The 26,223-nt window shown below is 41.5% G+C and overlaps 1 protein-coding gene across 2 annotated transcripts in view; it reads left to right on the top strand.

The window, feature by feature from the left end:
- LOC111157957 (ceramide synthase 5) overlaps positions 1 to 25,627 on the top strand; it is a 31,267-nt gene extending 5,640 nt beyond the window's left edge. Inside the window, exons 2-10 of one of the 2 annotated variants that reach the window (XM_022519716.1) lie at positions 13,839 to 13,944; positions 14,518 to 14,648; positions 15,489 to 15,546; positions 18,298 to 18,348; positions 19,055 to 19,147; positions 20,868 to 20,996; positions 21,164 to 21,270; positions 22,248 to 22,404; positions 24,690 to 25,627. In XM_022519716.1, the coding sequence (XP_022375424.1) occupies positions 13,839 to 13,944; positions 14,518 to 14,648; positions 15,489 to 15,546; positions 18,298 to 18,348; positions 19,055 to 19,147; positions 20,868 to 20,996; positions 21,164 to 21,270; positions 22,248 to 22,404; positions 24,690 to 24,839 (982 nt within the window). In that variant the 3' untranslated portion in view covers positions 24,840 to 25,627. Of the gene's footprint in view, positions 1 to 13,838; positions 13,945 to 14,517; positions 14,649 to 15,488; positions 15,547 to 18,297; positions 18,349 to 19,054; positions 19,148 to 20,867; positions 20,997 to 21,163; positions 21,271 to 22,247; positions 22,405 to 23,419; positions 23,932 to 24,689 lie in introns of those variants that run through there. The other variant, XM_022519715.1, reaches the window with a different exon arrangement.
- Positions 25,628 to 26,223: the final 596 nt, after the last annotated feature.

Here is a 26,223-nt window from a genome sequence, read left to right as displayed (position 1 = left end):
GGTAAAAATGGTTTGTTTTTTTTTTAATTTAAAGATTTTTATTTATTTATTTGATAGACGGAGATCACAAGTAGGCAGAGAGGCAGGCAGAGAAAGAAGGAGGGGAAGCAGGCTCCTTGCTGAGCAGAGAGCCTGATGTGGGCTCCATCCCAGGACTCTGGGATCATGACCTGAGGCGAAGGCAAAGGCTTTAACCCACTGAGCCACCCAGGCGCCCCCAAAATGGGTTTTTTCCCCCAAATGTTTTATTTATTTATTTATTTGAGAGAGAGAGAGAGTGAGAGAGAGCATGAGAGAGAAGAAGGTCAGAGGGAGAAGCAGACTCCCCATGGAGCAGGGAGCCTGATTCGGGACTCCATCCCAGGACTCCCAGATCATGACCTGAGCTGAAGGCAGTTGCTTAACCAACTGAGCCACCCAGGCGCCCAAAAATGGGGGTTTTAAAATGTAAATCATTTCCTGAATGATATAAATGATGTAATAGGCTATTTTGAGTAATTACTGAGTGATCGATCAGCAGTCTAGCCAAGAACTGCTCTGTAGTTTTGCTTTCTTATATATGGCCTCTTATTGAGTAGTTGATCTGTAAACAAACAAGTTTGTCGAGTAGTTAAGTGTACATGGGGTGCTGCAGAGCTCTGATAAGACATTAAGAATAATCACAGTAGGGGCGCCTGGGTGGCTCAGTGGGTTAAAGGCTCTGCCTTCGGCTCAGGTCATGATCTCAGGGTCCTAGGATCAAGCCCCACATCAGGTTCTCTGCTCAGCAGGGAGCCTGCTTCCCCTCTCTCTCTGCCTGCCTCCTGCTTCCCCTCTCTCTCTGCCTGCCTCTCTGCCTACTTGTGATCTCTGTCTGTCAAATAAATAAATGAAATCTTTAAAAAAAAAAAAAAAGAACAATCACAGTATTTTTTTTTAAAGATTTTTTAAAGATTTTATTTATTTATTTGACAGAGAGAGATCACAAGTAGGCAGAGAGGCAGATAAATAAATAAAATCTTAAAAAAAATAAAATAAAATACAGTATAATAAATATATGCATAAGGCTGTTAGGGGAGTTGGAAGAGGTGGGTTCACTTCCTTTTAATGGTTAACATAAATATAGGCTTAATGTTTCACTAATAAACACTTGTTTCTTGGACTCTGAAGGATAGTAAAAACTTGTTAAGGAAGAGTTTCTTGTTAACCTCTTTCTTTACCATCTCTTGGCGCTCGCACATTTGTATGTTTCTACTTTAAGCAAATACATTAAGTTGTATAGTCACTTTCCCATTTTTTTTTAAGATTTTATTTATTTATTTGACAGACAGAGATCACAGGTAGGCAGAGAGGAAGGCAGAGAGAGAGGGGGAAGCAGGGTCCCTGCTGAGCAGAGAGCCTGATGCAGGGCTCCATCCCAGGACTCTGGGATCATGACCTGAGCTGAAGGCAGAGGCTTTAACCCACTGAGCCATCCAGGTGCCCCTCACTTGCCCATTTAAAAAAGATAAATTATGTGTAAAGATGGGGTACCTGGGTGGCGCAGTCCGTTAAGCATCTGACTCTTGATTTTGGCCCAGGTCATGATCTCAGGGTTGTGAGATTGAGGCCACACACCCCCATACCCCGCCTCACCTTGTCCGGCTTTGGGCTGGGTTAAGCATTGGGCTTGGAGCTGGCTTAAGATTCTCTTTCTCCCTCTTCCCCTGTCCCGCCCCCTCCCTTAAAAAATTAATAAAAAATTAAAAAGATAAATATCTGTAATGAAAGAAATGTGTGTATATAGTTGGAAAGGGAGAAATTCTTTAGCAATGAGAGTCTTAGGGACCGCTAGCTGTTCTTTAGTCACACTTTGAGAACTGCTGCTCTACAGCCAGTAAAATATTCACTGGTTACTATACAGTGATACTACAAGTTAGTCTTAAATTGTGTTTACCTGAAACATTTTAACATGCATACTGTATGTAATTCTTACTATCTCAAGACTATGTCCCTTATAGTGAGGCTAGATGTAAGCAGGATGCTGATCCTTCTCATCACAGTGCCTGGTAGGTACATCAGATTACACAGGTATTAGTCATCGTAATACTCTAAGGCCCTATTATAGGCCTAAGTGAAGATAACTTTGATGAAAGTGGGAGAAGGAGGGAAGAATAGTCTGCTATTAATCCCAGTGCATGCCTTGCATGGTTTAGGGTAATATATATCATAGAGGTCTTTTTCTTTTTCATCTGCTGCTGCTTTAAGAACAGATTTGCCAGGGATGCCTGGGTGGCTCAGTCGGTTAAGCATCTGCCTTCAGCTCAGGTCATGATCCCAGATTCCTAGGATAGAGTCCTGTATCAGGCTCCCTGCTCCGTGGGGAGCCTGTTTCTCCCTCTGCCTGCTGCTCCCACTGCTTGTGCACACTCTCTGACAAATAAAAAAATCTTAAAAAAAAAAAAAAAAAGAACAAACTTGCCAATTAAAAAAAATAGTCATCAAAAAAAACTGCAAAGAATATACATGTAAGTACAACAAATGTGTATAGCACATGTTGTTGGGAGACAGCAAATTCTGTCCTCAAGAATTTACTCAGAATGGTGCCTGGCTGCCTCAATTGGTTGAGCATGCAACTCTTGATCTTGGGCCTGTGAGTTCAAGCCCCATGTTGGGTGTAGACATTACTTAAAAATAAAATATTTTTAAAAATATAAAAAATAGGGGCATCTGGGTGTGCCATTTGTTAGGGGTCTACCTTCGGCTTAGTTCATGGTCCCAGGGTCCTGAGATTGAGCCCCATGTTAGAATCCCTGCTTGGCAGGAGGCCGGCTTCCCTCTCACACTCCCCTTGCTTATATTTCCTCTCTTGCTGTGTATTTCTCTGTCAAATAAATAAAATCTTCGTGTGTGTGTGTGTGTGTGTGTATTAAAGAATTTACTCAGGAAAATACCCTGACGTGGGTGCATATGTATAAGGGATATACAAAATAATGTATGGTTGGGAGTTATCAGCATACAAATGAATAGTATTAGTATAATTTAGTAATTTTTGAATGGGACTTTTTGCTCTCAGCATTCTTTTTCATTCTTAAAATTTATTGAGCATCCCTTATTCCTATTAGTTTTTCCATATTTGAAAGTAAAGTTGAGGGACACCTGGGTGGTTCAGTTAAGCATCTGCCTTCAGCTCAGGTCATGATCCCAGGATTCTGGGATCAGCCCAGCATCCAGCTCCTTGCTCAGCGGGAAGTCTGCTTCTGCTTCTGTTTCTGCCTCTGCCTGCTACGCCCCCTGCTTGTGCTCATTCTCTGTCTCTGGCAAGTAAATAAGTAAAATCTAAAGAAAAAAAAAGGAAGTTGAGAAATTTAAGAAACGTACTTTTTATTTCATTAAGAGTAACAGTAATAGGGGCACCTGGGGGGATCATTCAGTGAGGCATCTGCCTACGGGGCCCTAGGATCAAGCTCTGCATCAGGCTGCCTGCTTAGTGGGGAGTCTCCTTCTCTCTCTTCCTCTTCCCCTGCTTGTGTGCTTGCTCTCTCTCACTCACTCTATCTCTCAAATAAGCAAAATCTTAAAAAAAAAAAAAAAAAAAAAAGTAACAGTAAGCCATGTTACATGTTAATGTGGATAACATTTTATAAAAGTAATCATTTTCAAAAATATTTAGAACAATCTCTTTCATGCAAATCTCTTTCATATCTGGCTTTAATAGAAGATAGTTGGTTCTTTTGGATTCTTCTCTCTGACTTCTACATTCAATCTCTTGTGATACATTGTTTTGGTTGAAGTATATAAATAAAAGCTGGCCTCACACATATATGTCATTGGAAAGGAGAAGTAGTTTTTCTTTGATACAACATCACAACACAAGTAGTAGTTTCTTTTCTCTTTTTTTAAAAATTGGGCTCCACACCCAATGTGGAGCCCAACATAGGGCTTGAATTCACAACCCTAAGATCAAGACCTGAGCTGAGACCAGGAGCCAGATGCTTAACTGACTGAGCCACCCACATGTCTCTACGTAGTAGTTTCTTTCTTTCTTTCTTTTTTTTTTTTTTTAAGATTTTGTTTATTTATTTGTCAGAGAGAGAGAGAGAGAGCAAGCACAGGCAGACAGAGTGGCAGGCAGAGGCAGAGGGAGAAGCAGGCTCCCTGCCGAGCAAGGAGCCCGATGCGGGACTCGATCCCAGGACACTGGGATCATGACCTGAGCCGAAGGCAGCCGCTCAACCAACTGAGCCACCCAGGCGTCCCCGTAGTAGTTTCTTAAATGTTGGTTGCGTTGTGGAATCTGAAACCCTATCAATGAACTTTTCATTCATGTTAAAATCCATTGGTCTGTCTTAAATTTTGAATGGCTATCAAGAATTGGTCACTTTGCCTCGTTGCATCCAAGAGAGCAAGATGGGTTACCAGTAGCTCTACTGGAGTCATCTGAGGAAATCTGGCAAGAGTTCTCATCCCTGGGGTACCTGGGTGACTTGGTTAAGTATCTGCCTTCAGCTCAGGTCATGATCCCAGGGTCTTGGGATCAAGCCCCACATAAGGCTCCCTACTCAGTGGAGAGCCTGCTTCTCTCCCTCCATCTCCCTCTGCTGCTGTCTTGCTCTCTCTTAAATAAATAAAAATCTTAAAAAAAAAAAAAAAAAGGTTCTCATGCTTGTCACATCTGCTCAAACTAGCGTAGTTTGATCTGAAAATACAGCTTCAGTATGTGCCACCATTGTTTCCATCAGTCTGTGAAGGATATAGGCTTCAGTAAGTTGGATTAAGTGAACTTCTTGAATGGGTCTTCTACCTTAACTGCAGATATCTAAGATACCTACTTTCATGCTAACTCTTTGTACATAAAATAAAAGTACTTCAATTAAGGGAGCGCCTCGGTGGCTCAGTGGGTTAAAGCCTCTGCCTTCGGCTCAGGTCATGATCCCGGGGTCCTGAGATCAAGCCCCACATCGGGCTCTCTGCTGAGCAGGGAGCCTGCTTCCTCCCCTTTCTCTGCCTGCCTCTCTGCCTACTTGTGATCTCTGTCTCTGTGAAATAAATAAATAAAATCTTTAAAAAAAAAAAAAAAAGTACTTCAATTAAGAAAAAGAAAAATACTGGTTCACTGAGTTATATATATCTCCCAAATGTTAGTACATTCCTTTATATAATATTAAAAAATCATATTAGTTAATCTCATCAGAACCAGTCCTATGAAAGCTTGAAGCACTGGGAAGTTGTCAAGCTCAGAGGTGGATATAAGTTCTCCAAAATTCTAATTTTCACTTGAAAGCTTGAATTTTATCATTGGCACTAGTTTTTTTTTTTTTTTTTTCCTATTTTTTTTTTGGGGGGGGGGGTTGTGAAAAGTTAATTTTATTCATTTTCAAGAAAATGTTTCCTAAAACACAGATCCAAATAACCTTGGTTTGTCTGTTGGCCATTCTTTCAGGTAAAAGTGGTGGTCTGTGAAGAAAGTGATTTATTTCAGCACAGAACTCAGTTGAACTAGTGTTTCCTTGAGATAACTATATACTTTGGTGTCCAGCAAAAGTGCTTTCTGTGTACTTCCCATTTTATCACAGAATGCTTTTTTAAAATACACTCAAAGTCTGATATTTATTAAAATCAATCATTTGTATTGCTTCATCGAGGACATTCTTTTTTTTTTTTTCTTTTTTATTTATTTATTTATTTATTTTTTAAACATATAATATCTTTTTATCCCCAGGGGTACAGGTCTGTGAATCGCCAGGTTTACACACTTCACAGCACTCACCATAGCACATACCCTCCCCAATGTCCATAATCCCACCCCCCCAACCCCCCTCCCCCCATTAACCCTCAGTTTGTTTTGTGAGATTAAGAGTCACTTATGGTTTGTCTTCCTCCCAATCCCATCTTGTTTCATTTATTCTTCTCCTACCCCCTTAATCCCCCATGTTGCATCTCCTCTCCCTCATATCAGGGAGATCATATGATAGTTGTCTTTCTCCGATTGACTTATTTCGCTAAGCATGATACCCTCTAGTTCCATCCACGTCGTCGCAAATGGCAAGATTTCATTTCTTTTGATGGCTGCATAGTATTCCATTGTGTATATATACCACATCTTCTTTATCCATTCATCTGTTGATGGACATCTAGGAGTACAGTTTCAATTCATCGAGGACATTCTTAAGTGAACTGGCTTAAAAATAAATAACGAAGAGGACATATAGCAAGGAAGAACACAAAAACTACTACTACAGTTTGCTGCCACTGCCTTGATTTATTCTCAAGCACTGTAAATTTTACCTTCCGTTACTTTGCACTATCATTGCAAATGTCAGCACAGCAACAAAGGCAAATTTTATTTCAAAAATAGTTTTTGCTTTGTGGGCCTCTAGAGAATACCTCAGGGACCCTGTGGGGTCTATAGACTATACTTTGAGACTTTCTGCTATAATTGAATAAGATCAAGCAGGGTGAGTGTGTAGAGTAAGAAAAGAACCTGCATAGAACTCTGAGGAAACAGCACGTTTTAGCAGAGGCCGGGGCTGGTGGGGGGGAGCCCAACAGAAGACAAGAGGTATGACAGCTTTATAGTATTTGATAATATCAGTAGTTAGCATTTAATAAGTACTTACTTGGTCCCAGGCACTGTTCTGAGTGCTAAGCGTTGTTGAGTCCTCATAGTAACTTTATGAAGTAGGTGGATATTAGTTTATCCTTATTTTACGGGGTGAGAAAATGGGAGCATAGACAAAGTTAAATAGCATGTCTAGGTGACCCAACTAGCAGTGTATACCAAGCAGTCTAGTTCTGCCAGAGAGATAGAGGGAGAAAACTAGGAAGAGTATGGCAGTAAGGAAGCTAAGAGAAAAGAGCATTTCATGAGGGAGGACAGGGTCAGTAACATAGAATAATGCCGAGTGGTCAGGTAAGATAGAGGACTGAAAAGCATCCTTTTGATTTCACAGTAGGGAGCTTGTTGACAACTTTGGCAAGAGCAGTGCCAATGGAGTGTAGGGACAGAGGCCAGATGAGAGGGGGATGAAGACTAGGAATGAGTGGGAGTTAGAAGAGAAGGCTTGAGGAGAGAACTTTTTCCAAGAACTTCACAGTCAGAGGTGAGAGAGTGCCAGAGGGTATGAGGGGCAGGGAGAGCTGTTTAAAGATGAGAAGAACGGGGCACCTGGGTGGCTCAGTGGGTTAAAGGCTCTGCCTTCGGCTCAGGTCATGATCCCAGGGTCCTGGGATCAAGCCCCGCATCGGGTTCTCTGCTCAGTGGGGAGCCTGCTTCCTCCTCTCTCTCTCTCTGCCTGCCTTTCTGCCTACTGTCAAATAAATAAATAAAAATCTTTAATAAAAAAAAAAGATGAGAAGAACTTGAGTGTGTTTAAGTTCTGACAAGAAGAAAGAAATAGGCTGAAGATGATAGAAAAAAAAAGAATAAATAGAATGAAATTTCTGATCAGGAAGAGAACGGATCTGAAGCACAGGGATCTTAGTTTATAGAGTGACTCTGATGCCAGAAATTGAAGGGATTCCTTTCTCAGTCAAGATGTTTAAGAATCAGCTATTTCCACTTCCTTCTTCCTCCTTATATACCCTCTCTAGAGTCTTTATTCTTCTGGAATTTCTTTAATGAAGGTTACCACAGATTTCCAAGTTGCCAAATCTAGTGGATATTGAAATCCTTGTCTTGATCTCTGCCTCATTTGATACGACTCTACCTCTGGCCTTCGTGTCCTCTAACTGCACCTTTTACGCTAGTATTTCTCAGGATCCTGACCTTGGTTTTCTTCTCAATTTGTGTTCCTTTCTTGTTGCAATCACATGCACCCCCACAATTTTAGCTACCACCTATATTCTCATTCTCTTGCTCTTTGTTTTTTCTTTCTCAGGTGAGAGAGAGAGAGAGAGAGAGAGTATGTGTGTGTGTGTGTGTGTGTGTGTGTCTGTGTGTGTTAAGCCCCTTTCCAAGTTTATTTGCCTACTAGACAGTTCCATTTCAATGTTCCCATAGGCACTTCAAATTCAGCATAACACAATTCATCTATTACTCCCAATTTGCTTTCTTACCTTACGTTCTACTTGGTTGAGACACCATAATCGAGTCTCCCAAGCCAGAAATAGGGAACACTTAACTCTTTATTTTGCCTTCTACATCTCTTCAGTCACCAGGTGCTATTAGTTTTACCTCCTCAGCATCTCTTGAATCAATCCTTTCCTTTCCATTTCTATAGCCTTAGTTCAGTGCTTTATCACTTACAGCATGGAGTTTTTACAGTGGCCTTTAACTGATGACACTCCTTTTTTAATACACAAATCTATCTCTTCTCCACCTCAGCCTAAAACCTTCCAATGACTACATAGGATAAAGTTCACGCTTATCATAACATACAAGGCACCTGTGATCTGGTGTACAGCTTTTTTTCCTGCCCCTGTTGCCAGCCCCAAATTTGTACATTGCATAGTTCTCTAAATATTTTGTTTCTTATCTCTTTGCTTTAATACATCCTGTTCCAACTGCCTGAATGTCTTTTTTACTTTCTCCTCTTTCCACCCTACAGAAGCCACTCAAATTTTTAATGTGATTAGTTTATTAAGAATTCAGTTGCAAAGGGAAGGGAATTTCGGAATCTGTTTTCTGTGGGACTCTGCATTTGCTTCTTGGGGGTACATATGTCTTGGGGCAAGATTTTTGAATGCTGCTTGTGTACCTAAGGATTAAATTCTCTAAACAGACTTTCTCTGGCCTTAAGAATCTTTATTTAAGGGGTGCCTGGGTGGCTCAGTGGGTTAAAGCCTCTGCCTTCGGCTCAGATCATGAGCCAGATCCATGTCCTGGGATCAAGCCTTCATCGGGCTCTCTGCTCAGCAGGGAGCCTGCTTCCTCCTCTCTTTATGCCTGTTTCTCTGTCTACTTGTGATCTCCATCTGTCAAATAAATAAATAAAATCTTTAAAGAAAAAAAAGAGAATATTTAAACATCTTAGTCTCTCTCTCAAATAAATAAAATCTTTAAAAAGGACAGGAGTGGGTGCCTTGTTGGCTGAGTCAGTTAAGTATCTGCCTTAGGCTCAGGTCATGATCCCAGGGTCCTGAAATGGAGCCCCGCATCATTGGAATGGAAGCCCCTGCTTCCCCCTCTTCCTTGCCCCCTCCCCAACCCCGACTTGTGTTCTTTAAAACAAATAAGTAAAATCTTAAAAAAAAAAAATCTTCTCTCTCTTCCCACGTATGTGTGTTGGGGGGTGGGTAACATTCAGGTTCAGATATTGTCACTCATTACCTAATGTATACCATCCTCATCGGTCTGTATAAGACCTTTCTCTTTTTATTGTATTTTTCCCTTCATTCCCTATTTTGATTTCTTTGATGGTTATTTTTCTTTTTTATATATAAATTCTGACACTTTATATTTTTCCAGAAATTTATCTGAGCCACTGCTTCCCAACCTAATAATGTTGCTGCACATATAGAAAATATTTTGTGTATTGCACAGTGAGGTATATGAGGCCAGAGGCTACAGACTAAGGTTACCTAGCTACCACAGGCCCCATGGATCAGCCTGAGAGCTAAGAGCAGTATCTCAGGGTAAATACAGCCCAAATATATTACTTGCCATGATACACCAGTTAAGAAGCTTGATCTATACTTTGAAATATATTTGTATATAGTACATGTCCACCAGTGATGTTGAGGTGAATCGGGAAGATAGAATTGTTAGCATAGCTCCCATCTTTGGTATGAAAAAGCAAAGTAGTAAGTAATTTCATCTTAATTAACTCAGACCTCATTCAGCCGCTGCCATGTAGCTGCAGGGCAGGAAAAGGGCAGAATGAAATGATGTCTACAAAGCAGAACAGAAATGTTATAATCAGGTTGGGTCACTAGACTCGTGTTCCTGGAGTGGCAGGTGGATAGGAGTAGCTTACCATTCATTATAGGCCACTGAATGCCTACTAATTCAGACCTGCAGGCAAAGGGAAGTCTGGTCTTTCAAATGATTTTAAAACTTGGGCAACAGATTGATCCTGGAGAGGACAAAAAAAACACAAGGTAAATTTGATTTCTCACTGTCATCCAGCATAGCAATTTTCAAACTGTGATGTCAGGAATCTTTCACACTCTGAAAATTAGTAAGGATCTGAGAGAGTTTATGTTTATATGGAGAACAGCTACCAACACGGGCTGCTTTAGAAATTAAAATGGAAATTTTAAAACAAATAATTTTTATTAATTCATTTATAAATGACAAATTGATTATATTGGTAATGTAACTGATGTCTCATGAAAAATATTTCCCAAAACAAAACAAATGTGTGCTTGCTTCAGCAGCACGTATACAAAACAAAACAAAACAAAAAATTATGATAAGAATAGTATTATTTTACATTTTTGTAAGTCTCGTTTGTACTTGGCAGCTGTATTCCCATGTCAGCCTCTGCGTTCAGTCTATTGCAATGTCATGTAACCTGTGGAAAATTCCACTGTACACTCATGAGAGAATGAGAGAGAAAAGAATGATTCTGAAGTTATAGACTTGTTATGAGAGTGTTTGGACCTTATAGACCTCTTGAAAGTATCACTGAAACCCTAGGAGTCTCTATGCCATGCTTTGATAAGTGCTTATCTAACAGAAGTGATGAAGACCTAATTTCACTTTTCTTCATTTAGGTGATTCATTAGGAACCTAAATAAATCTATATATTTAACTTTATCAGAAAAAAAATTATTTTGCAACCGTAAGTCCCTATTTAAGGTTTTGTGCTTCACACTGTAGCACAATATAGGTGCTCCACAAATATTTATCAAATAGATAAATTTTCTTAGGGTCTGTAGTTGTATAACTGACTGGATGTCAGTGACTTTGTCTTTCATTGCACTCTGTGAACTAATAAGGTCAGGATATGAGCTAATTACAGCTCTAGGATATTAAGTTCACTCCAAGGTCCAGATAATAAAAAAATTATCTTGGCTTCACCCAGGTGAGCAGGGTACAAACCTGTTCCTGTTGTATGAAATAAGATTTCTTATTCTTCTTGCCTTATGCCAGAGACACCACCAGTGAGAACCCAGACTGAACTGTTCTGGTAAAAATAATAATAGGTGCCTTAAAAAATAAGAAGAAGAAGAACAGCATCTGCCTTTTAGTGAATGTTTACTAAATATCAGGTACTGGGTGAGGCATGAATCATGTCATTTCATTTTTAAAATAACCCTGTGAAGTAGATTTTATCTCCCTCCTATAGGTGAGTAACTCACCAAGTCCTGTAGCTGGTAAACTCTAACTCGGGCCCTTTAATCACCTGACTGCTTCTGAATTGAGAAAGAGCCCTGGATCAGGGAGCAAGGGTAGGAATTGGAAAGGCTGTTTTTGTTATTGGATGTACCTCTTCATGTAATTAATGTAGATGAGAGAAGACAGTGCTTTCATCTCCTATAGCACAAACTCAAAAGCAAAGAATGACTGCATTAATTACTCCTCTGGATGCTGCTCAGTCCTGGGCCCAAACTGAGTTCCAATAGAGCAGTGGTAGGATTTGCAAGACCTGTCACTTGTCAGTTACTGAGCATTTACTGAGCACAGACGCAGAACCTTGGTAAACGCAAAAACAATATTCTCTGTATATTCTGTGTTCATAAGGAGTTTAAACATGAGTGGGGTGCTAAAATATTTGTACACAGAATAATATACCAGAAAATAGAAATTAAAGTATCTACTAGTGTTGGCCTTCGAATGAAACTTTTGCACCACCTGTGTGAAAGGGGAGAATAGATTACAGATGTGGCTGACTTTGTGCTCTGAATAAATATTTCTCCATGGCTCAGGAACTTTGATGATAAGGGTAAAAAAAAGTTCTCACAGAGGAAGATAATAGTTTCTTATTCTCAGTCCCTCCCTTAGAGATAAATTCTGGATTCAAACTGTTTTTTGTTTTTTGTTTTTTGTTTTTTGTTTTTTGTTTTTTTTAAAGATTTTTTTTATTTATTTATTTGACAGAGAGAGATCACAAGTAGGCAGAGAGGAAGGCAGAGAGAGAGGAAGGGAAGCAGGCTCCCTGCTGAGCAGAGAGCCCGATGCGGGACTCGATCCCAGGACCCCGAGATCATGACCTGAGCCGAAGGCAGCGGCTCAACCCACTGAGCCACCCAGGCACCCCTAAATTCTGGATTCAAATGCAGATCAAGAAAATAGGTCAAGAGCACTCCATTGTATGCCTCCCAGTCTCATTTTCATCTTGGGACTCCGGAACGTGCTAAGAGAACGTAAAACTGATTTTGACTTATCCTGAAAATGATTACATGAGCCTTTCCTAGAGCTAATGCTCACAGAAGTTTATCGTTGTGAAAAAAAGAGCTCTCTCTCTCTCTCTCTCCTCTCTTTCTTTCAGTAGGCTCTATGCCCTGTGTGGAGCCCAACACGGGGCTTGAACTCACAATCTGAGAGCAAGAGTCAGATGCTTAAACGACCAACCCACTGAGACACCCCTCTTTTTTTATTTTCCTAAGATTTTTTTTCTTTGTAGAGTAAACTCTGTGCCCAACATGGGGCCTGAGCTCACAACCTTGAGATCAAGAGTGGTGTGTTCTTTTTTTTTTTTTTTTTTAGATTTTATTTATTTGTCAGAGAGGGAGAGCGAGCGAGCGAGCACAGGCAGACAGAATGGCAGGCAGAGGCAGAGGGAGAAGCAGGCTCCGCGCCGAGCAAGGAGCCCGATGTGGGACTTGATCCCAGGACGCTAGGATCATGACCTGAGCCGAAGGCAGCTGCTTAACCAACTGAGCCACCCAGGCATCCCAAGAGTGGTGTGTTCTGTCAACTGAGCCAGCCAGGTGCCCCTACAGAGATCTTTCTTGAAGAACCAAAGAACAGTTAATTTTCAAAGATCTACACGTTAAAAACTAAGTACAATCAGTGATAATACCATGGAATCATAGATGTAGAAAAAAATCTTAGGAATCACCTTATTACTTCTTCTAGATGATGAAACCAAGACCCAAGAGTTAAGTGACTTGACTAAGTTTATATGGCTTATTAGTGGTAGATTTGGGAATAGAACTGAATATTAATAGGTAATTTATTTCTCACCCTTCCCAATTTCCTTTCTTCCAGGCTACTGAAAGTTCTAAGTATTTACATAACCTTTTGATTAGCCAGGAAGGTGAGGGAGACGTAGGATATTTGTATTTAGGAAGAGCTCAGTCTCAGTTCTCCAGGGCCCTCCCAATTAAGATCTTCTTGATCTTCTGATGTAAGGAAATCTACTGTTTATTAAGTATCTCATTTGTGCCATGGTCTTCATGATACATTGTCTCATTGAATACTTAGAAAGGTTTTATAAAGTAGACCAGTGCTGCTAACGTTTTTATGGGCATATGAAGAACACCAGAGGATCCTGTTACTGCAGATTCTGATTTTGCAGGTCTGGGATGGAGTCTGAGATTCTACATTTCCAAAAGGCTTACAGGAAAAACTAATAATGTTTTTGGCCTGTGGTCCTTATATCGAGTGGCAAGGATGTTGATGTTGTCTTCATCTTATAGATGAAAAAAATGGACTTTGAGAGGTTAATTAATCACCCAAGTTCCTGCAGGCAGTAAGTGGTAGACTGGTAGATAAAATGATAGGTTTGACTTAGGTCTTTTCTGACTCTAAAGCTCAAGATGTGATTAGGGAAGCCAGAGAACAATGGAAAAAGAGCTTAACATTCTAATATTTGGTCAACAGGTCACTTCTCAAGTGAGTCAGTGGCAGAATCCAGGACCAAATCAACAAGTCCTAGTTCCCAGCCAAGTGTTTTCCCTTTTGCCTCCCATTAGTCCCCTAATCAGGATCTTTCCTTTGTGCTTAGCAAACCATATTTAGAAATGGCTTTGGATTTTTCTCATTACAGTTTTATTGCCAAACCCTGCGCACTTCATGTTGGCATCCAGGACAGTGGTCCCTATCCGGCCCAGCCCAATGCCATCCTTGAAAAGGTGTTCGTATCTATTACCAAGGTAAGTGGGCAAAGAAACAGAGGACGAGTCATGTGAGGGGTTGCTCCACAGGGAAGGGGAGGATAGAGAGCAGGTAACTCCAAGGGTAGGGATAGGATGGGTAGTCCATATAACTATAAGGAGAGCTTTATCCCGTCAGGGGGAATACCTTTGGGTCAGGATCCCTTAAATAAGTCAAGTTTACATACATTTGAATTTTAGGCCTACTAGCCACCACAGTCCTGCCTTTCCCAGACACACATCTTGATTTTGTTTATCCCTGCTCCAGCTTCCGTCATTATCCAGTTGCATAATCAAGATAGGGAGGGTACCAATAGCCTTTGCAGCTTGGATTTTTAATAGCTTTTTTCACTCAACTTGGGCTGGAGGGAGACGACCAGAGAAGGAGGTATATAAAGGTAAAGGTCTTTGATCTTGTAAAATAGGACTTCTTACTAAAAATGAGTTTGGGGGAAAGACAAACATCCCTTAAACTGCTGTAGTTATCACCCCTCTGCCACTCAGCTAGTCAGAGGGATTTAATGAGAGGGTCAAAGAAAAAGGGATGTTCTGACTCTGGTCATACATCTACAGTATCCTGATGAGAAGAGGCTGGAAGGCCTGTCAAAGCAACTGGACTGGGATGTCCGAAAGATCCAATGCTGGTTTCGTCATCGGAGGAATCAGGACAAGCCTCCAACGCTCACAAAGTTCTGTGAAAGCATGTAGGTGTGCATAGGGAGGTGGGGAGTGAGGAGAAGGGTAGGGTGTGACCGGACTGAGGTTTTCTTTTGGTAGGACAGTAGTCAGTGGGTGTAGAGGCTAACTCAAATTATTATAGGCAGGAAAGAAGAGAACTGGAAGACTGGTCACCATTAGTGTCTTGAATATGCTTACCACTAAGCTAAATGTTGTAGTTCCATTTTGTTCCCTTTTCCCAAACAGACTGGGAGGGCATTCCTCTAACTGCATTCATGTAGGAAGATAGACACACCCTTGTACACCTTGGCAGAGATAGTACCAGCTTGCTCTAAAATGACATTTTGGTGGGAAACATCCCTCTTCTGGATATACTATACTTCATTTCACTGGGGTTTTACTAATTATCCTCTGGATACAGAACACAATTTATCATTGTCATGCAAAAAAAAATATTAGGCACTATCATTAGGGAGTGTATGGAAGAAAAGTTGATTAAAGCCAGTATATACTTGTGGAAGTCTTTTAAACAGAGCTGGAAGATGTCTCTATCATTTTGGCTTTTTAGGTAACAGTATTCGTCCCTATTTAGGAACTTCTCTGTTTTTTTTTAAAGATTTTATTTATTTATTATTACTATTTTTTTTAAGTAAACTCTATGCCTGATGTGGTGCTCACACATAAAATTCTGAGATCAAGAGTTGCATGTGCTGTACTGACTGAGCCAGCCAGATGCCCCTCTGGGAACTTACCTTATTTCTCACCCATAATTGTCTGAGCTCCAAGTCTGCTGTCTTCACTTCCTCAGCCTCAAAGACTTTCTTTTGAGTGAATATTCATCTAACTTCTATTCTTTGCCCACCCAGGTGGAGATTCACTTTCTATTTATCTATATTCTGCTACGGAATTAAATTTCTCTGGTCGGTAAGTCTAAACTGTCTGTGGTGTGCTGCTGGATTCTAATCATGCCTACATGTCTAGAGATAGAAGTTAAATACCATTAGCTCTTTATTTTCCTTCTCCCCTTTTATTTTTACTATAATGCCTATGGCCCAGGTGTATATGCTAGATAGATGGTCTTCTGTCTGGTGTCTGACTTCAATAACTTCTTAACTTTACTTTTTCTCCCCTTATTTAGGGGAGATAATAGTACTAATTGTAATAGCGTAGTATAGGTATAGTATTGATTAATCAGCATAGTCTGTGATGCTCTGTAAAGCATTTGACAAAAATCCTGTTCTTCTAAGGAGGAGACAGTTGTAGAAATGGAATCAGTAACCCTTTAAAGTGCATAAAACTGGTAGTATTCCTGCTTTTTAGTTAATTACCAGAGGTGAAGAATTTCAGGGCTTTTTTTTTTTTTTTTTTAAATATTTTATTTATTTGACAGAGATACGGCGAGAGAGGGAACACAAGCAGGGGAAGTGGGAGAAGCTGGCTTCCCACCAAGCAGAGAGCCCCATATGGGGCTCCATCCCAGGACCCTGGGATCATGACCAGAGCAGAAGGTAGATGCTTAATGACTGAGCCACCTAGGCACCCCAAATTTCAGGCTTTTTGATTTCCGATTCCATGGTGGTTGGTTTTTGTTTTTTGTTTTTCACTATACCACACTATTTTCCTCTAACTGTTATAACTGAGGCTTCAAAATACATGAAGTAAAAAGAGGCAGAACTGAAGGAATGGACTGGACAAATCCATAACATTGTTGGTGATTTTAATACTCTTCTTTCATAATTGGCTAAGTCACTAGATAAAAAATTACTAAGGATGTAAATTTGTACAACACAATCAGTTTGACCTAATTGACATTTAGAGAACACTATGCCAACAGCTGAAGAATATATATAATTTTCAAGTGCACATGTAACATGAATTAAGACAGACCACATGCTAGGCCATAAAATAAGTCTCAGTAAATTTTAAAGTTTTGAAATCTTATAAGGTATGTTCTCCACCCATAATGGAATTTAGCTAAAAATCAATAATATTAAGATATCAAGATTTAAAAAAAGATATCAAGAAATATTTGCAAGTTAAACTTATTTCATTATGGGTTTAGTTTTTTTTTTTTGTCAGAGAGAGAGAGAGAGCACAGGCAGACAGAGTGGCAGGCAGAGGCAGAGGGAGAAGCAGGCTCCCCACAGAACAAGGAGCCCGATGTGGGACTTGATCCCAGGACGCTGGGATCATGACCCGAGCCGAAGGCAGCCGCCCAACCAACTGAGCCACCCAGGCGTCCCGCAAGTTAAACTTTTGAAAATGACCCATGGATTAAAGAAGAAATCACAAGGGAAATTAGAAAATATTTAATGGAATGATGCTGAAAACCCAGCCTACCAAAACTTGTGGGATGCAGCTAAAGGCATGCTTAGAGGGAAATTTATAGCTTTAAATGCTTATATTAGAAAAGAAGAAAGCTTTAAAATCAATGATATAAGCTTTTAAGATCTGGAGAAAGAGGGCCACCTGGGTGGCTCAGTGGGTTAATAAAGCCTCTGCCTTCAGATCAGGTCATGATCTCAGGGTCCTGGGATCGAGCCCCGAATAGGGCTCTCTGCTTGGTGGGGAGCCTGCTTCCCCCTCTCTCTCTGCCTGCCTCATTGCCTACTTGTGATCTCTGTCAAATAAATAAATAAAAATCTTAAAAAAAAAAAAAAGATCTGGAGAAAGAAGAGCAAAGTAAGTTAAAGGAAAGAAATAACCAAAAAAAGGTAAAAAATTAATGAAATATCATAGACCTATACTCCTGTAACAAATAATACATTATATATTAGTTACTTGAATTTAAATTTTTAAAAAATTAATTTTTTAAAAATTAATGAAATAGGCATTAAACAAACAATGGAGAAAACTGATAAAGCCAAAAGTTGGTTCTTTTTAAGGTTTAATTAAAGCTATTAAACTGGGGCGCCTGGGTGGCTCAGTAGGTTAAAGCCTCTGCCTTCAGCTCAGGTCATGATCTCAGGGTCCTGGGATCGAGCCCCGCATCGGGCTCTCTGCTCAGTGGGGAGCCTGCTTCTTCCCTCTCTCTCTGCCTGCCGCTCTGCCTACTCATGATCTCTCTCTCTATCAAATAAATGAATGAAATATTTAAAAAAAAAAGAAGAAGAACTTAAAAAAAAAAAGCTGTTAAACTTCTAGAATAAAAAAGAGAAATGATCGATGTCAGGGAGAAAAAGGGGCTCTCACTATAGATCCTGTTGATGTTGGAAGGATAATGACAATATTATGAACAATTTCATAGTAAATAAATTCAACAACTTAGATGAAATAGACAAATTCCTTAAAGAACATAATTGAAACTCCAACAGAGATAATTATTTTTGACTTTTGAATCTTCGGCATGGAGATCTCTCTCTCTCCGTTGTCAGATGGAATCAGTCTTCCTGCTTCCCTATTTCCCATATCCTAGATGTTGATATTTCCAAAAACTATCCTAGAGCTCTCCATGCTCTCATTTACCTCCAAGTACGGTTTTTCTCTTTGTAATAACACTATCTTGATTTAGAAGAAAAACCTACCCATTTATTGAGCCTTTCAGGACCTATCGGTTCCATCAAGGATTCCATTTTCTTCCCCATCTCTCTTGTGCTCCTAGTATAGAGAAAGGGATTTATAGGTAAGCCAGGGTTGAATCTTAAAGGCTGACCTGGATTATCTGTTTTCTCTTAGTCACCTTGGTTCTGGGACATCCGACAGTGCTGGCGTGGCTATCCATATCAGGTATGGTCTGAGCCCTTTCAAGACAGGGGCCTTATCTATGTGTGGAAGGTACGGTAGGCAGGGCAGTCTCAGGGCAGATGGCATGTCTTCTTGGTATTCTGGAGGGATTAGGAGCTGAGTCTCTTTGAATCATATATTCAGGGTATCTATTTCTGGGGCCCCCATAACAGTGAAATCCAGCCATCTTTTTGTTCCAGATTCCCTATTATATTCACACTAATTGGGGTGGAAAGAAAAGCAGCTTCCTGGCACTTAATGAGATGCTTTCTGATTCAGGTGATCTTTTTGAATCAAGGGTAACTTGGAGTCCCCTTAAAAGCATCTTGGTTCTAACCTATTACTAGAAAAATGTCAGGGGGCTGCTAACAGGATAGAAGAAAAGACCTGAGTGTCTTCAATCCCCTGAAAATCAGCACTAATTGTCCAGGGTTCTAGACATACTGATTTGATTGTGCTATAGTATGTGTTAACCCTATCTGATCTTTTCTAAAGATGTGAGCTGAAAATGTGTATGTGGAGGGGCAGAGGGAAGAGGTTTAATTCTCCACACCAATCCAAAGCCTGTCAGCTAGTACAGATCTTGGAAGATGATGGGGAAGAAGAGTGTCTAATAATTTTGGGTATTGGTCCTCTGAAACAGGAAGTTGTGGAGATGGAATGAATTTTTGACTAGCTGGTATTCTAACTACTACTTTCTCTTTTCCAGCCTCTCACAAGTGGGCTTTATTACTATTATATCATGGAATTGGCCTTCTATTGGTCTCTTATGTTTTCTCAGTTTATAGACATTAAACGGAAGGTAAGGACACTGCCTCCCTCCATGCTAATTTATTGCATCCTCCTCCTTTCTAGTAGCCACCATGATTGCTATTCTGGATTTTCTGGCCTGCCTGGGACCACAAAAGAGGGAGAAAGTAGGTTTGATGAGACTGTTAGGTTTTGGTAATGCTCTCAGAAATGAGACTTGACCAATGATGAAGTAAGTGTATCTGAGGCATTCAGGGTAGCCCAGGATAAGAACAGTTAACCAGCTAAAAAGCATACCCTTTTCCTTAGTTTTCTCTAAGGTTCTTACATGTATAAAGTTCTGGAAACTAGTGAGAACTTGGGGATAGCAAGGCCTCATCCAGGAAGAAGCCTGCTTTCAAAAAAGCAAGATCTGGCTTTTGATTTACATCGGAGATCCTTGCTCTTTCTCTGTTCTCCCTTCTTGGTAACTCCAGCTACTCAAAGAATGTCAACTGGAAGGGGTTTTAGATGACTTAGTTTACTGTTTTCTTGCTATTGTTTAGGAAACAGAGATTCAGGGAAGTGAGTTGACTTGCCCACACAGTGACAAAGTTAGAAATGACTTAAGTTTTTTATACACAGACAGAAAGGACAGAATCTTCACTTTTTATTGGTATGCACCTGACATAACGTGGTTCCAGCAGCTCTAACGTTAATCTGTCACTAACTCATGATTATCTTTGGTAAGGAAAACCAGGGTTAGCATTTATGGGAATGGATTGACACTAATCTGGGTTCTTAGTTTTTGTATAATCTAGAAGCTCGGTACTCAATTCAGATGCCCTTCACTCCAATGGTCAGGAGACACAGGTCCCCTTATTAAAAATTTATTTTAAAACACGACACGTGGGGCGCCTGGGTGGCTCAGTGGGTTAAAGCCTCTGCCTTCGGCTCAGGTCATGATCTCAGGGTCTTGGGATCGAGCCCCACATCGAGCTCGCTGCTCAGTGGGGAGCCTGCTTTCTCCTCTCTCTCTCTCTCTGCCTGCTTCTCTGCCTACTTGTGATCTCTGTCTGTCAAATAAATAAATAAAATCTTTGAAAAAAAAAACACGTATAAAAAGGTTCATAATATATATGTGGCTTTTAAAGCATACTGGAACATATACCTGTGAACCCATCCAGCTCAAGAACTACAACCTACCATTGTATCTATGTGGAGAGAGCACAGACTTCTCATCCCTGTTTCTCTGACCCAAATTCACCTGCCTTCTCCCATCCTCTGTCCCTCAGTGGGTTGAGAAGTATTAGATATGTCTGATAACAGGTATTTAGAGATTTTTTCCGTTTAACCTTGGCATTTGAATTAGAGCTTTAAATCTGAAAGCAGAAGGTGCTTACAGTTAAGATAGATTATTTAGTATTTCTCTGCAACTTTTTAGAAGAGTTTAGCTTCATCCCTGCACAGACCTCTCCTGTTAGGTCCCTTTGGTTGAAATTTCCTTCATCAGAACAGTCTTAGAATCTCAAAGATACTGCTTATAGGTCTGATTACCACCTGGGAAATTATTTCCAAGTGTCAGGTCAGCATACATGGTCTACATATTCTGCAACTTCCAAACAGAATGGTTATTTTCCATGCTTGGAGCTATATTAACATAGATTATAGGTCAGTTACTGGTGTAGAGTTTTGGGTCGGATGCTAGGGTGCTCCATAAGGGAGAGTTTAAACAAAATAGAACCTCTATGGCCTTGCCTTTACCTGCCTCTGCTGTTTCTATGCCATCCTAGGACTTCCTGATCATGTTTGTGCATCACTTGGCCACCATTGGGCTCATCACCTTTTCCTACATCAACAACATGGTTCGGGTGGGGACTCTGATCATGTGTTTACATGATGCCTCAGACTTCTTGCTGGAGGTAAACTACCCCCCTCCAACCTCTGTTTCCACATTATTCCTCTTTCTCGCCTCCCCCCCACCCCCGCCGCCAACCAACCCATTTCCTCAATATTCCTCTTTTCCCTCCTTCTTTGTGTCAGAGAACTGGCTTTCTCCCCAGCTCAGTTCTTCTCTTTCTTTCCCCAGGCAGCCAAACTGGCCAATTATGCCAAATATCAGCGTCTCTGTGACACCCTTTTTGTGATCTTCAGTGCTGTTTTTGTGGTCACTCGTCTAGGAATCTACCCATTCTGGTAAGTGTTAGGGCCATGGAACTGTGGTCAGTATGTTGCTAATGATACCTTTTGCCGGGGCGCCTGGGTGGCTCAGTGGGTTAAGCCTCTGCTTTTGGCTCAGGTCATGATCTCAGGGTCCTGGGATCGAGCCCCGTGTCAGGCTCTCTGCTCAGCGGGGAGCCTGCTTCCTCCTCTCTCTCTCTGCCTGTCTCTCTGACCACGTGTGATCTCTCTGTCAAATAAATAAATAAAATCTTTAAAAAAAAAAAAAAAGATAGCTTTTGCCAATTTAGGGAACAGGCCACCAGACACCCTATTGCCCTGCCTTATCCTGGGCCTAACCTGACCGATAGACTCTCCCAGGACCTTACTTCCCTCGCACAGTATTTCTAGGAAGATGTGATCCAGGCTGAGAATAACCAACTCACTTGCCTGTGGCTTTCCAGACTCCTCTGAGGAATAGCCCTCCTTTTATGCCTAAGTAATTCCTTTGCCTTCTTTTGCACTGACTGCAAAATTCTCTTCTTATTTTCCTGCTCTTCTGGCCTCCCGCACCGTAACCAACACACACACCACTCTCACTTCCACCCTCACTGCTCTGTACAAAGCCAATGACTATAGGTTGGGGATTCTCTTTGGTCTGAGGGAATCAACTACCGATTGTCCTGTCTGTGCCTAAGGGCCTGAGTAATGGTTACGATTATGATTAAAACTGCTGCCCCAGTTTTGTGAAACGATTCATATTTGAAACGATTAATGATATGACTTAACCCATCAGTTCCTGAGACTTACATATCTTTCCTTGCTTCCTAAGATCAAAAACTTCATAGGCCCCCTTTCTTTATCTTTTTTCACTGTGGATGAATATCCCTGCATTTCAACTGTTAGAACAGAGAGAGAAAAAGCTTACTGGGTTCTGCTTCCTAGGGAACTGAGTTTCATTCCTGTCTGCCTGGCTTTGACTTTAGAATCTCACCACTGGCCTCCTCTTCTAGGATTCTGAACACGACCTTCTTTGAGAGTTGGGAGATGATCGGGCCTTATCCCTCCTGGTGGCTCTTCAATGGCCTTCTCCTGATCCTGCAGGTTCTGCATATCATCTGGTCCTACCTAATTGTACGAATTGCTTTCAAAGCTTTGATCCGAGGAAAGGTGAGGAGGAAAGATGGCTTCTTTCTTTGGGGCTGGATAGCAAGATAGACATTACTCAGTAGACCTTCTCTATCTAGCTTAGTGAGCCGCGCTACTCAAGTAGACCCAAGAAAGCAGAAAGCTTAGGACTCCAGAGTTTTTGACTTTTCTCTAAGTGTTTAGCCTGTTAAGACATGACTTGGAGGGGCACCTGACTGGCTCAGTCAGTAGAGCATGTGACTCTTGATCTCTGGGTTGTGAGTTGGGGCCCCACGTGGGGTGCAGAGATTACTTAAAAAAAAAAAAAAAAAAAAAAAAAGACAGATTTAGGAGAAAGGATCTGCCTTCCTCCTGTCCCTTAGGAATGACTATGGTTAAATAATGAATGTATTATGTTTCGAGATGGCCTCAATCCCTTCCTACCCCTCACCTCCCTACTTCAGTGTATTTCGTATTTTTGGTTTTCTAGCATGGAAACCATTTCCCAAAGGTTTAGAGTTTAGTTTAGAGCTCTAAACTATAAGCTGTATAAAAGCAGCAATGTTCGACTGCCTAAGAATGGCATGATAGTTCGCAAGCTACCCCAAATGACCACACTGTGGTGTTCCGAGATGTGGGGCTAAGTACTGGCCTCATCCCACTGTTGTATGAAGTGGTGATCCTGAATGAGATAGGTAATTAGGATTTCAAATACCCACCTTCTGCCGAGAGACCAAGAATACACAGAGGGGTCATTGAATGATCACACTCAGCTAGAGTGTGGAGGTTTGGAAGCAGTCAGGCTGGGATTTGCCAGTGGGCTCGGGATGCAGCCTTCAGCAATACAGAGTGCCGAGGGGTGGGGGGGCTCTGCCAGGGGAGACACTGAGTCTGGGAAAGGGAGATGGCATGTAACCCAGGCATATATGATCTGTTGTGTCCCAGTTCCTTATGGCTGCAATTGGTTTTAGAACTTGCTCAGCGTGTCTGTGCATCCTGCTGTAGCTTCTGGGCTACCAGACATCTCTCTTCTCCCCTGCTTTTCTTTCCTGACCAGGTGACCTATCCAGGAAGGATTAGACCCAGACTCTGTACTCTCCACTCTTTTCTCACCTCCTTCTTTTTTCCTATGCCTGGTGGGAGCTGGACAGTTTCATCTCTTGCATGTAAGTGTATCTGTGCTTCTGGCGTTCAGCAAAGCATGTCTGTTTGAACGTGTCTCTCTTCCTTCCTGCTTTCCTTCCTGTTCCCCGTGTTGTCTCTGAGCATGCCTCTCTCCTGACCCTGTGAGGCCACGGTTGACTGGAGCTCAGTTTGCCAGATTCTTTTTCCTAAATGGAGGCAAGAGTTGAATCTACTCTTATTTTTTCCCTTCTTTGAGCCTCCCTTTACCTCAAATCTAAATAGACTCTGCCCTCTGGTAGAAATTTCCTAAAGGTCAGGTAATCATTTGCTTGTGTTCAGAGGTAACAGCTGCAATAAGCCAGTCTTAGAGCGAACCAAAGCAAGTGCCCCACTCCTTGGCAACGGCATTTATAGCTCTGTTCCCTTCTCACTCCCTTCTCTCCTTTACTTTTTCTTCTTTTAACAAAACACCTTGAGGTGCCCCTGGCTGGCTCAGTCAATAGAACATGCGACTCTTAATCTCAGGGTCTTGAATTCAAGCCCCACACTGGGTGCAGAGCTTACTTAAATAAAATATAAATTTAAAAACTCCACATTGATTATCCTTCAGTTCTGGAGGCCAGAAGTCTGGCAGGTCTCACTGGGTTTCTCTTTTTCACTTTTTATGGTCCATGGTAGAGAACTGGAAATACTTTGGTGTCATAGGGTACTGAGTCCAGTAGAACAACTGAAAAAGGCCTAGTTATGGATCAGCTCTAGGGATAAACAAAAGTCAGGATGACCAATATGAGTAACTCCAGTGGTCACCACCGCCAGAAGATAGAGGCAATGATGACAGCCACCTGTGTTGTTTGTATTGGTCTTTTCTAGTGTTTGAGGTGGGAGAGGCAAAGGAGCGCCTGGAGTCCACGCAGACTCAGTGAATGACTTCAGCTCTCTCTCTCGGGCTGATCCTGAGACACCCCCTTCCCAACTTCTTGTACCATAGGGAACAAAGATGATGAGGGAGAAATCAAGAAAGAGGCAAAGGATATTCACAGCTGTAGCCATGGCCCAGACAGTATTTTGAGTCAGGTGCCACTAGAAAAGTGGGCCACGGAAGGAGCAGGGCCAAAATATGGGCTCTGTGGGCTGGAATCTGCCTTACAGTAGCAGACAAGTTCTGTCCTCATCTTCTCTACCTCTGGCCCCATCCCACCCAGGTGTCCAAGGATGACCGCAGTGACGTGGAAAGCAGCTCGGAGGAAGAAGACATGACCACCAACACAAAAAACCCCTGTGGCAGCAGCTCTAGCAATGGCGCCAATCGGGTGAATGGTCATATGGGAAGCAGCTACTGGGCTGAAGAGTAAGGTGGCTGGTGTGGGGACCACAGCACACATGGACTCATAGGGCCACCGACAGCCTACTCCTCTCAGGCCTCCCCACGTCTACACGCTTGTGACGAGGGGGTCTGCAGGGCACTGAGGAGAATCAAAGAAGCAAATATTTTTCACTTTTTTAAAAAAAACTCTGCCATTTTGTATTTAATAGCCAGGTTCCTTCAGTAATGTTATTTGCTGTGTGTGTGTGTGTGTGTGTGTGTGTGTGTGTGTGTGTGTGTACATGTGCGCGCGCACCTGTGCACATGTATGTATGTGTGCATATGTGTTTGTGCATGTGCACGAGTTTCATTTCCTGGGTTGGGGCACAATTCAAGACTAGGGCCACTAGGCCTCGCGCCCCCCTTTGAACCCACCTCAATCCCAGATTTGGCTGTATCTTGATAATGCTGGCTCTGGGCTGTCCCCTCCCTCATGGCTCTCAAAGCTCTGGCCATCTGAAAGGAATGGTTAAGTTCAGCTCCAGGTTTCTGCACTGTTCCTCCTTGGAGCTGGAATATTTCATATGAAGTTGTACAGAAACACAACTGTGGATGAGATGACTGAGATTTTTCATGGCCTCTAACTAGATGCTCTTCCTACCACCTGGTAATTACAGGGACAGCTACTGATGCCCTGCTCTTTACTAAATGGTACGCAGGGAGGGGGGTTTGGCAGAGGGTGCGCTGAGAGCTGGCAGAGGGCAACAGCCACTGGGTGAGCCGTTAACGGTTTATACTATTGTTTACTCTTCTGTGATTAAAAGTGCTTCAACCCTCCTCTACCGTCTCAACTTCTTTAGTGACTCTATCCCCAATTCCCTGAATCCATAAGCTAAGTAAGGAAATTTTCAGGTCTGATTCTAAAGGTTCTTAGACATGCAGTTTTTCCTTTCTGTGCCTGCTGGGAAGGGTGTGCCTATACTTTATGGCTTTATGTGTTAAGAAAAAATTAAATATGCATAGTAGTCACAAAAAATACTGAGCAGATAAAAGTATGGCTATAACCAGACAAAGGATTTGGTTGAAGACACTTTTAGTGAGATACCTGTATGTCCTATACAGAGACTACCAGTTAACACTTAAAAGATTGTGATAAATGAGTCTGAGACGTTTTCTCTTTTAATTCTATTTTCTTTCAGCCATGGGAAAACAGTCTTCCTAATCCAGACTTTTCTGTAGTTGAGGTCTTGGCAAAATTGCCAGTGGTAGTATTCATCTCAGGATAGTTTTCCATTTAGTGAATATTCAGATTATCAAAATATTTCCAGATGTTCTTATGTACATTAAGGCTTATGCAATGCTTCATTGTCAGGGAAATGGATGAAAATTGAGAGAAACAGGTTACTGTTCTAAGAATCAGGTACTCACTTGGT

The sequence above is a fragment of the Enhydra lutris genome, unplaced genomic scaffold, assembly GCF_002288905.1.
Source record: "Enhydra lutris kenyoni isolate GAN:26980312 unplaced genomic scaffold, ASM228890v2 scaffoldscaffold56, whole genome shotgun sequence".
Lineage (NCBI taxonomy): Eukaryota > Metazoa > Chordata > Mammalia > Carnivora > Mustelidae > Enhydra > Enhydra lutris.
The sequence above is the reverse complement of the archived record's forward strand: the minus strand, read 5'-3'. Positions and strand labels throughout refer to the sequence as shown.